Source organism: Punica granatum, chromosome 6 (assembly GCF_007655135.1).
Source record: "Punica granatum isolate Tunisia-2019 chromosome 6, ASM765513v2, whole genome shotgun sequence".
NCBI lineage: Eukaryota > Viridiplantae > Streptophyta > Magnoliopsida > Myrtales > Lythraceae > Punica > Punica granatum.
Window position 1 is genome coordinate 19174329 of NC_045132.1, and position 12652 is coordinate 19186980.

General features: G+C 41.4%; 1 protein-coding gene and 1 long non-coding RNA gene across 2 annotated transcripts; both read right to left on the bottom strand.

Annotated features, from left to right (window-relative positions):
- Window positions 1-1406: 1406 nt before the first annotated feature.
- On the bottom strand, window positions 1407-2543 carry LOC116209952 (heavy metal-associated isoprenylated plant protein 22-like). Its single transcript, XM_031543712.1, has 3 exons — window positions 2344-2543; window positions 2177-2252; window positions 1407-2052 (listed from the first exon to the last, which is right to left on the bottom strand). Exons 1-3 carry the CDS (start codon window positions 2416-2418, stop codon window positions 1760-1762), a joined length of 444 nt encoding a protein of 147 aa, XP_031399572.1. The 5' UTR covers window positions 2419-2543; the 3' UTR covers window positions 1407-1759.
- Window positions 2544-10487: 7944 nt separating this feature from the next.
- LOC116211948 lies at window positions 10488-12429 on the bottom strand. The gene is made up of 3 exons (XR_004157786.1): window positions 12224-12429; window positions 11746-11922; window positions 10488-11373 (listed from the first exon to the last, which is right to left on the bottom strand). It is a non-coding gene; the product is annotated as an uncharacterized LOC116211948 (long non-coding RNA).
- Between the last annotated feature and the right edge of the window lie 223 nt (window positions 12430-12652).

The window sequence follows — 12652 nt, forward strand, 5'->3', positions numbered from 1 at the left end:
CGTTTCAATTTTTTTTGCTAATATTTCACCTCGTATAAGTTTATTAACCAATTTATTCTCCTACTTTAAGTTTTAAGGAATTAAAGTAGAATTTACTGTCATTTTGGTCCCTCAAAAAGATTCCTATCCAACAATTTAGTCCTTAATAGATTTTATTATCCAAATCGTTCTTGAATTTCACTTCCATTTATCCAAATAGTCCGACTGCAAATATAGGCATGACGGAAAGCTGACGTGGCCACTTATGTGAATCAATGCTGTCAAAAAATATAAAAATTAATACGTCGTCGTTTTGAGTAATTTCAGAATAAAGGATAATACTAAAAAAGAAAATTAAAAGATAAGAACCAAGACCAGAGGCTTCAGGGGCCTCCTGCAACTTTGCACGGTAGGAGAGGTCACTGGCGGAGGATCGATCCCCTCTCGAGCTGCCCCTGCATTCCCACTCCGTTCAAAAGAGATTAAGTACCAGCAAGGCAAACCTATTCTGCATATTAGTGATTGAGGACTTGGTCGAGTCTAAAAAGAGATACTTGTTCTTTTTTTTTTTTTCTTTTTTTTTTCCTTATCTTATGACGAAGATCAAATAGAAATCAATAGAGTAAATAATTGATCATGCGTTTGGTTTCATAGTAGGATTTTAAAATCAGATTTTGATTTTGAAAAAGAGTGGTATAAATGGGGCTCACCGTTTGACTTTATATGAATTATTTTGTTTTGTTGTGGAAAAAAGTGGTATAAATGGGACTCACTCTTTGACTTTGTATGAGTTATTTTATTTTATTGTTGATAAAATTAGGATAAAATTGTGATTTTAAAATTATATCCACAAACCAAACAAGCCCGAATGATTTAAAAAAGCCTCAGTTGCTTAATTTGACTGTTTCAGCATAATAGACATAAATAAATTATTATGACAAATACATGATTAACAAGACAAAGATATCGTGACATACTAAGATTTGACTGTCATTATCAACTATAAGAAATTATGAAATGGCACCATTATTGCCTGGTTATATTAACTTTTATTAGAAATAAAAAAAAAAGATATCATCATGTAAACAATGTTTCAAAATTACCGCACAGTTTCGCTCACAAAAATATCCATGGGATATTAGACGAAGGTTAATCTCCGGCAAGACGGGAAAGTTATGTTATCAAAAGGATATTGACTTGAGCAGCACTTATCAAATGTAAGATTATATATTCAGTCCAAATTAATAATCAAAACAATGATATCATCGGCTTTGCCTTCAATTAATCTCATTTCATACACTAATCTCCCCACAAATTTTTTTTTCTGGTATATTATAATATAATATAATATAATATACCATCAATTGGGCCCGACTATTCCCATCAAAAATATTATATTATTGTCTCTATAATTTGAGAGCTAAACATAGGTGTAAACTTACGGATGAGATAAATATTATAGAAATATATAATTACCTCTATAATTCATTTAGAAGCGCACACACGCAATACTTCTGTTTGCCTTCCCTGACCACAAACGAGATTCACCATCATATGAGACTAACTAGGCCAACACGAAAGCAAAATTTTTCACATGATGAGAAAAAACAAAAAGACCGAAATTTACTTAATCTGAGAAAAAAAATTGTATCCGGTGACACCCTACCCTGTCTTCAACTCATAATAACCCCGATTTCGATTCCCATCAGCGGCTTTCCAGTGCCATCTTCCTCATTAGGATTAGGGTTCTCCCTCATCATACGTTTAAACAAGACACAAATCACATGATGGAGCATGCGTTGGGGTTCTCCTCACTGAAGTAGTTTGCCAAGACCTCACCAGGCGCATCCGGGTCAGCCTGAGCTTGGGGCGCGTTCTTCACGTAACCAGATGGCGCCTTCTTGTCGTAGGCTTGGGGCACGTACGGGTAAGCGACCAAGTCAATGGGCACGTACGGCCAGAACTCTGCCTTCTTTCCCGTGCTCTTCACTTCCTCCAGCACTTTCCTCGGTTCTACATAGCCGCTCACGACCACTAGGCTCTGCTTTCTGTTTACTTCTACTGATTTTGCCCCTGTTACATCAATTATGAAAATCGGAGTCTAATAATCATAACGACCAAACTATAGTAATAACAATAATGATGATGTACTAAACGAATATGTATTTCAGAGGGAGGGGCGAAGGCAGCGAGAAACCTTTCATGGAGGAAACAGCATTCCTAACTTTCCTTTCGCAGCCATCGCAATCCATTTTAACCTTTATCTTGACCGTCTGCAAAATCACACGCACACAAAAGAGTTGAGATCTTCATGTTTCTTGAACTTTTTAGATGTGCACAAAGTCTCGGTATCATGGTAAGAACCTGCATCGGTTTGCGCTTCTTCTTCTTCGGGGTGGAAACATCGAAATACTCCGAGATACGATCGAGAACACCCATATTGTTGATTCCTGTCTCTTGGAACGAAATGAAAGGCAGTATGATGAAGAAGGAAAACTAGATTGCTAGCTAGATGTGGGAGCTGCACTATAATTGCATATATATATTGGACCACAAAGATATTCTGGTTTGGCACCTAATGCAAATATATATATATATATATATATATAAATTATTTATATAAGCTCTTAAGCAAATCATTGGTATTAATTAATGGCTATCTAGGGAAAGCATACATGTATAGACAATAGGGTCTTGAATTGTATAAGGTGAAGCACGCGGTTATAGATTTACAGCTAGCATTGAAAATGACCGTCAAATCAATGAGCACTCGGTGCGGACGCATTCAACTGGTAACTAAAAGGTTTCTGAATTCACAAAAATAAAAAAAAGTTACTGATTCGATATATATTCATTGTAGGACTGTACATGCTCATTTATTTGCTATTACGATTCTTATGTCATTTTATATTAGGTCAATGGACCTCCATTGTAACTAAGAAAATGACCGTCTAGTATCGTGATTTTACTTTTGTTCGTGCCGTTGAGCGATTTCTACTTTATGTTATCAAGAATATTGTAATATCTCCAAGATATGATGCAGAGGCAACTGGTTTAAAAATTATCACTTGAAGTTGATCGAATAAGTCGGTACATCCTTCTGTATCTTTTCTTGTCTGAAGATATTTTGAAGGGTCCAAACAGCACTTTGTTCACAATGCACAGAATATATATAAGATTCACGGTAAATGCATAAAGATAGCATAACCAGTCCCACCATTTAAGAGAGTGAGTTTTTGCCAAAAATGACCTTGATACGCATAATTGATCATAATTTGCTTAATGATCTTTCGGCTCAGTGAACGAGATCTTCGGTCTTCAAATGTTAACAGAGTTTGTTCTTACTCTTTGATATCTCAAGCTTGGATTCCTTCTAAGTTTGTGTTAAGTAGTTGTGCAAATGTATTAACTAGCGTGACAATAGATACTATATTCAAACTATTGACGCCAGAAAGAGACTAGTCTAAGCATATATTACAGTCCAGCTTACCATTACTACGACCCTCCGAGAAAGAAAAAATAGATATTATATTCTCTTTGTATCAAAGAAAAGGAAAGGAATAACCTTCGAGTTCATCCTCGAGCTTTCACGCACTTTCTCTATTTTCATCCTCGAAATTTAATTTGGTCCAGTCTCATCATGGTGAATGTGTGAACCCAAATTTAATCTCGTCGGGGCCCGCATGCATGCGCTATCGTACGGCTTGGGAATGTTCACCTTCCCATGAGGACGCATGATAGACACACGTGAGAAGGAGTTACCACTACTTGTTTATGACCTAAGGGTCGAGGGCCGGTGAGTTGCCCGGGTCTAGGGGTAAGGGATACACCTAGTTTGCCAAGGCACATGGTCTTGCGGAACCCAAGGTTCCGAATTTGGGGGGTTCTGTTACGTGCAGGATCCTGCACATCCTATCGGTACTCTAGTCTGTCTAGAGTTTGCCATTTTTATTTATTTACCGCTTGAATTAGGTTATACTCGCCTTGCCCATTTTGACACCATAAATTCGAAGAACAGATAGATTCGGGCTAAAACTCGAGAGAAGAATAGGCCCACATCTCAAGGATTCAGTCCGCTATCCTCGCTACGGTTCACCTAACCATGATGATTGGTTTCCCGCGCGGACCGAAACTGCGAAGCATAGGCCTACTTGTCCCTAGGGGAAATAGGCCGATTCAATCGGTTCCGTCTCTCAAACCGTTCACTTGCCGATCGGGATTCTTACAACGAATGAATGTACAAAAATAATCATTTACACTGTTCTCTCAAATAATAAAAATTACAAATTACAACAATTGAATCTCGATCAGTTTGCGTTCGGTCAGTATTCCTCTCTAGCTCACCATGAAATTTGAATAACCGAAAAGTAAATTAAGGCAACGCGGGCTCAGAGAGTCGAGGGTAGGGTCCGACCGGACCGATGAAGGGCAAGAGGGTCAATTGACCCTCTAGATAGCCATGAGAATGGTCGAGCTCCCAGGTGATTGTCAAGCTACGATTCACGCACACAATCCGAGTCATCTTCCGCTTAGACATTACTCGAAGTGAAATGGTGACTCAGGGCTAGACTCCATTTCGCACTCGGGTCGCACGCGCTCAATGTGTATGGGGCATTGGACCCCGTGATCGATGGTTTGGGACATTGGACCCTGTGCAAGACGTATCCTATGGTCTCGGGCTTGAACCGCGGTAAGATAAAAGAAAACATACAAAAACAGATGAATATAGACAAGTTTTGTATTAAATGCCATGTTTACGTGATTAGCTAATTATGGTCCGGGGTTATTTGACAAACATTTTCCTAGCCTAAACAGACAAGGAGGCGCGCTTGCATGCAATGCTAATTTAGCTAAGAATGTGTGGATTTTTTTTAAATTGTTCTATCATGGTAACAATACGGCTTTAACAGATTATGATAGAAACATGTTTTCGCCTAAAAATCCAAAATCTATCCATTTTTGCCTAATTACCCATGTTTGATTATGCCAACTGATGATTAGTCAAATTTCATGTTTTATTGACAGATAAACCCGTTCTAAGTGCCCGGTACTATGCTAGGACAACAGAAACACTTTGGTTAGGTGGAACGTTCCATGCAGATGAACCTTCACCTGCACAGGCCGCCCGTCTCTACCCATGGCCCGAAGTGTTTCGATTATCCTAACCCTAGGGTTGTCGGTAAGTTAAGAACATATGATATTGCCCTTGTGTTGAAAAATGACTTTGAAAAAGATGAGATTACGCGATGCGAACCATCTCAGCCTATAGCCGGTGTCGACCAATCCCCTGGGTCTTTCAGGGTTATGTGAGAACCCCGAGGGAGCCAAAGGACAGGTCGATCTTTTCCGTAAGTGATCCGAAAAAGACTCTCACACCTTGAACTGAACCGCCTCAAATTAGGCAATTGCTCAAGCCAAGGTGTGCCAGTCTTTCTCGGACGTCAATGCTACATCGGACCACGCGCCTCAATAGTCTGCAAAATTTGGGTTTAAAAAGGGCGAGATTACCCAATCGTAAATTATCGACACGGTTATCACTTATTTGCCAATTTATGCATTTTGCTTAAAGTCGAGTGGTTTATTTAGCCAAGTTAAGCGTCCATTTCCCCGTGTGTGAAATTTGTAATGATCTTTACCTCTCGCTTTGACTATTACGAGTTGACGAAACGATTTGTGATACGAGAACCAACACGGGTCCCTAACAGCCAAGAACATTCGGTCAATAGTGGTAGACACGCTCTTGGGCCCTCGTGGATCTGGGATTTATCCATGTGAATTATTAAAACTATCGCGTCTAACGTACGATTTATCATCCGATTAATGCCAAAATTGAAAATACGATTATATACAATCTGAGAACCAACTTCAAACGAGACAAGGAGGCCACGCTTGGCCCGAGGCGGGTCAAGGGACATTTGGTCACCGTCCCTTGAAGATGGTCGTGAGGCCCTTGAGCCCGAATCGGGTCTTGCATGGTCTCTTAGCCCCGCTTTTGGCCCTCTCTCGCATGCTCACATATCAAACACGATAATAACACGTATTTTACAAAGCTGGTGTCCCCATGATCTTATGGACACAAGCAAACACGCAAGCACGCATAAAATACGATATTTAACGGAATCGATAAAACGACACCGATTCATGAAACGAGAAAACATAAAAACATGGGAAATGATTAATATTGGGGAGGAGGAGGCAGTTGTAGGCTCGAGGAAGCCACAAGGGCTCTCGGCCACCTCCCTTGGAGGTGAGGCCGAGAAGTCCTCTTGGCTACTCCGAGCCTTGACAGTCTCCCTGACTCCGAACTAACATCTTCTTGTCATATTAACACATTACATATATTACATAACCCTACAAATATGAAATTAAACATTTCTAAATAAAACATGTATTGATTGATCGGGACCACCTTATCTCCCCGCAAAACACGTAAACTAAAGTCCTAGCTTCTTTAAGTCCAAGAGAGTTATACCTAGGCCTCGAGACGTAGAGGAAACGATTCAACACCAGTAAAACAACCCAAGAAGGCTGGTCACCTAGCTTGCTCGACAGTTCAAGAGTGATTCGAGGATGGCTCGGTATGGCACGGCTTTGGGTGGAAAAGGGGTAGTATTTGGCTGCTACTCTTGGTAATTCACAGCTGTCTAGAATCCCCTGGAAGTGGCTGAGACGTGTGTTTGAACCATTGATACCTAAGCTAACCTTGAAAATAAAAGACACCCGTGAGAGCCAAAGGAAGTAGCAGCCACGGGTGGTGGTTTCATGAGGCAAGGGTGAGCAGCTTCCGAGGCAACGAGGGAGAGAGTGAGAGTCCGCTGGTTTGGGCATGTAACTAGAGGGCGTGAGCTAGCCGAGACACTGTGGTCAGTGCCACCTGGTGACGGAGTCGGGTCTTTTTGTGAAAAGCTGGTTGTTATGATGTTGATGGTAGTCAGTGAAAGTCAGCTGATGGGAATGAGGGTGTTGGAGTGGGCTACTGAGGGCATTCGAGGGGGAGTTGAAGGCATTCGAGGGGCAGCTGAGGGCGTTCTAGGGGAAGTTGAGGGCGTTTAGAGAGAAAGGGATCGAGAGTGAGAAAAGGTTGTTAGTTGAGGGAAGCAAGCAATGACTGAGTTCCTAGAAAAAGAAAAGAAAAATCGAAGAAGAAACCCAAGCTCGTGACTTCTGCCCTAACCTAAGACACAGAGAGAAACCGGGAGAGAGAAAGAGGCAGATAGTGAGCTTGCGTGAGAGAGAGGAGTCGGGGCAGGAGTGAACTGAGGGAATGAGAGGATCAGTCCCGTGGGATAGGAGGTTTCCAAGATGTGACAAGAGAGCTGGACATCTGACGGTAATGATGAGGTTAGGCTAGTTGGTTTCTCTCAAAGGGGAAGCGACCCGAGGATGGCTTGTTGCCTGCTATAGGCCTAGGGAACTCAAAACTGGGCTGTTGGAGAGAAGATGAGAGGGTGGGGTGACTAATGATGGACGTTGATGGAACTGGTACAGCTCAGAGTAACAGGACGTGGGCGTGGGTTCATTGGACTGAAGGGTACAGGCTCGGGTTGCAGAGGTTGTAGGGAAGAAAATGCAAAAAAAAAAAAAAAAGGGAAGAGAAGGAGAGAAGATTGATGGTGATGTTGCCATGTGGATGCAAGGCTGTTGTGGGAGGGAGAAGAGGAAGAAGAACCTAAAGGGTTGTTGGAGATGGTAAGGCATGCATGTGGTCAAAAGCAGCAGAGGAAGAAGAAGAAGAAGAAGAGGAGGAGGAGTAGGAGGAGTGTGTCAGTTGCAGGCATCAGTTCTTTGAGGAAACCAGAGGGGTCAGAGGAAGAAGAAGAGGAGGAAGGTCGGGCGGTTAATGGTTGCAGGGAACTGCTGAACCGTGGGAGAAGAGAGGAAGAGGGTGAGGACTGACAGAGAGGTGACAAGATGGGATGGGAGTTGGCTATACAAGTTGTTCCGCAACTTGCTCGTGAGGCAAAAGAAGAAGAAATGAAGAAAAATAAGAAAAAGAAGAAAAGTTTGCAGGTCTGGCGAGTTGTAGACTAGGCAAAGAGGAAAGAGAAGAAGGAAGAAAAAAAGAAAAGGAAAGGGGAAGAATTGTAAAAGTAGGCCGGAAGGAACGATGTCAAACGACCCATTTGACCTTATTATTATTATTTTTGAAAATCAGATTTTAAAATTTGAATTTGAAGCGCGTAAATTCTAAAATTCTCGTCTTTTCAATTAGATGTCAGAAAAATGATCCGGGACCACCACTGCGTTTAGAAAAATTCAAGGATGTGCAGCAAAATATTTTTTGACCTCGAGTTATATTTCAGATTTTGAAAATTAAAGTTGACGCATGTGAAATCTGAGAACGTCTAGTAGAGTAATTTTTTATGGAGCCGGTGAACCAAAATGGGGTGCTGACAGCTTGCCCCTCTTTGGTTGTGTGTTCGAATAGAGGATGCAGCCAAAGACTTTAAGAAGTATCCTAGTTTGGTCCCGGCACACACCACGACACCACTACTGACTGTTCTCTCCTCTCATCTTTGGACATATTGGGGATACCATGCGGGACGCAGAGCTTTTTTTTTGGGCTTGGGGAATTACCGAATGCCAAGCGAGGATTGTGGGAGAGGGTAGAGTATGATATGAGAGTGGAACTATAGAATCAAGGGGCGGACCCAGAAGAGGGAGTAGGGAATTTTGCAGAAGTACAGGACAGACTCGATGGACGAAGAAGGGATGTTTTTGCAGAAGCACGGAACGGACCCGGAACATGAATTTAAAGTCAAGACGGACCTATAGAACGGACTTGGAATAGGGATTTAAAGTCAGGACGAACTCGGAACAAAAATTTAAAGTTGGGACAGACCTGGAAGAGAAATTTAAAGTCGAGACAGACCTAGAACAAGAATTTAAAGTCGGGATGGACCTGAAACAAGAATTTAAAGTCGAGACGGACTCGCAGGACAGACCTAGAACAGGAAATTAAAATCAGGACGAACCCGTGGAACGGACTTGGAACAAAAATTTAAAGTTTGGACGGACCCACAGGACGGACCTGGAACAGGAAATTAAAATGGGGACGGACCCGAAATACGCAGAGCGCGATGAAAATTAAAAGTCAAGACAAATCCTACAAGAAAGTAAAGATGCTTGCTTGGAAGGAAGATGCCGGAGACGGGAATTGCGCAAGGTGCGAATGAGAGGTGATTTGGTTTGCTTGGCGTTGGGCTAGGGCTTTACTAGAATGATGCAACGATAAACTTGACTTGCTGCTTGTTGCATGACTGGAGCGCTTGTTGGATGATTGCATTGCGTGCACCCCTGAGAGCCCTCCACTCAGGTTAAGATTGTGGCTCGTTGCATGAGGCAGACATGAGTCCGTCAAGAGGAGATGCCTTTCGGGGGCAAGCACGTACTTGCGTATAGGAACACAGAAACTAACGATCGTCGTCAATCACACAGTACAACCATAATTGCGATATGCAAAGAATTATATATAATGATGCTTCAGGGATTTGAATGCAGTGGCCATTTGAGGGGTGGTCGTGTCCCCGAGTATGACATAATTGACTGAAGGAAAGGCTTTTTGTGGAACGAGCATGAACCGTAGAGCTTTTGTGTAAAGGTGAAGGGAGGGATCTTTGGGATTCTCAGGATTAAAGATACGACAATTCGATCCCATTTCGAGGTGTGCCTCGAGCACGAAGAGTTGAGGAGAGTAGCTTGCATCGAAGGCTGCTGAACCACTAATTGTTGTAGCTTCACGCGGGGTGCCGCTGTCTTTTCGTGGTCGAGCCGCCAAAGGTCCCTAATTTTTGCCTAGATCACAAGACGCGTGACGACCTAGCGGAGTATTTTTATTTATTTTTCTCTCATTAGAGCTCACATTTTGCTACGATTGCCCCTATTGGGGTCCGATAGCAACTCTCGGTTCCTCTAACTTTTACCTAGACTGCCCTTTGCGGGTTTTCAGTCTAGCAATGATTTCGATTTATGTTCTTCTTTTGCCATGGCTCCCCTTTATAGGATTTTAAACCGTGTCCCTCGTTCCCTAATTTATGCCTAGGCCACCCAGAGATTTTCGACGCAGCTGGAGAATAATTCTTTTTTTCTCTCAAAATTATTTTGCAGAAGGGAAGGAAGAAAGGAGGAAATACATGCACGGTTCGGTGTGAACCGGAGAAGAAGGGGAGTGGAGCCCCACTGCAGAGGAGGATGGGAGGTGAACGTTTGGCTCGTGGTTGCACGTGCAGGTGCAGGACGGTAGGGAGGCTAGTACCCGTGTACAAACAAATGGCTTCTCTATATATTGTTGTTCATGGTTGTCTTACCAATAAGTAGGGGATTAATAATAAAGTGGGGGATTAATAATAAACCGCCAGCTGCTGAGTCAATTAATGGAGTATATGCACAGAGATACACAATAAGCACCTGAAGATCAAAACTCAAAAGTTTGTATATTAGAATACGCTGAAGAAATTAAAACTAATTTTATTTCAAATTAAAGTAATATCAATGGACCCCCACCAATATTCAGAGTGACTCTTAGACTTCGCTCAAATTAAGTTGTAGTTTACAAGTACAAAGTGGATCAAACGACTCAAAACAAAAGCAAACTGAGAATAACACAGCGCTACTATAACCAGAAACCATAATTCACCAATTTTGTGTTATCGGACTGACTCTAACAGGTAGCACCATTGGATCTAGATAAGATGATTCCATCAACAAAAACTCAAGAAAAGTGCAAAAGCATCTGAACTCCTGAAATACAAAGCATGTACATCCACTATACCAAAAGGTTACACATGTAGATCACCTTTTCGACGGAGAAAGCACCATTATGATCCCCTCAAAAGCTGTATGTCATCTTGGTATAACAAATGTGCCAACATTTACCAGCCCTTTTACTTTCTTGCTTTTTTTTTTTGGGGGGGGGGGGGACAAGTCGAGCACTTTTACATGCAGATGCACATCATGGAAATCTGCTGTTAATTACAAAGGGTATTGCAATGTGGACCATAATCAGGGCAAGTATTTATGCAACCCCTAGTTAGCCTAGCCATAAAGTTGTTGCAACACATTTAACAGTTCAGGACCTTGGCTTCACAATTTGACCAGTTTCAACCAATGGACTCTTTAGTTCTTTATTACATGGCAGAGCAAGAGGACTGGAAAGACATCATAGATTAACTAGATGTAATAATACCTCAGAAAAAAAGTTAGAGAAAAAGTATTTGTGCATTTAATTAGACGGTCTAAATCCTGTGGCACTAACCTCTTCTGCACTGATTTTGGACGGAGAGATGTGCTTAGGGGTAGGGGTGATAATGCTGGGGCATGAGCACAAGGTAATTGAAATTCCTTGACTACCAAATGGCTTATGATGGCCTCAACTCCAGCTATATCATCTATTCCCTGCAGTTTGTAGAGCAGCGACAGTACAAGCAGATAAGACCATCTTAGATCTAGGAAAATTCCAGCAGTGACAATTGCTACAGATGACAAATTTTTTTCTGTTCAACTCAGAACTATTAGCATTTAATTCCTTTTAGCATACTGCAATTTAGTTAACTAGGATAACGAAAATATAAAAATAAAGAAGTGCTCTATATGATGCTTTCGAGTCCTATCTATATCTGCTATAGCATAGCGACTGCATTTCACGGCCACAGAGTTCCCCATAATGGTACATGAGTGCTTTATTCATTTAAAGAGACAGACCCAGGCAAATTAAGCTCAGGTAAATTAATTAATCAATTTATTAATCAACGAAATCAGTCTCCATACCATCCCTTGTCGATAATCATTACTGTACCCAACATCATCATCAGGGAAGTGCCGCATAACAGCAACAGCGTCGACCTTTGATTGGCTAACTAGAGGTTCCACAGCTCTTAACAAGGAACCAGGATGCTTAATCTTCCCCGTTGATTGGCCACTCTACGGGTCAATCCATTTCTCAACCTGAAGGCATACTAAATATCAATCACTTCAACAAATTGACAAGAGGGCACTTGCCTTGCCATGAAATTTTTAAGAGACTAAATTTACCATGCTAGGCTATCAATCTATCTGAGTAAAGAAGCCAAAAGGCAAATAGAAATTAGGTTGGACCACAAATATCTTGTAAGAAAATGAACTGAAATGATTTGAAGCATGAAGACCATTTTCTCAATAAGCATACTCATAGCTAATGTTGTGCTGACAGATTTGGAAATTAGAGGAGACGGGACATGAAAGTGGAAATACTTGAAAACTAAAATACCTCCAGTGGGGTGTCCGTCACAATATATTCCAATACAGGCAATCCAAGAGAAGCTCTTGCTGCATCGGCAACCTGTAAATGGCGTATCCGAGTCTCTTCTTCCATTGCTGCGTCAAGGACCAAACCAACCTAGTTTTCATCATTAGTTCAAGGGAAACTAATTATTTCAAAGAAATAAAAGAAGCCTTGATTCATATGGATTCGAATCCTACTGAGAGGCCCACTATAGATTAGAAATTGTTGAAGAAAGAACAAGACATTTCTTTTGTCCCTTCCAGGCGATCAGAAAATAAAAAAAAAATAGTTAATATATTCAAGATAATTACGCATTTACAAAATAACGTCTTAATTCATCATATTTCATCATATCCGGGATGTGATATGGTTCCGAAGCATGAATTGGATATGGACAGTTCAATAAGATTTCAT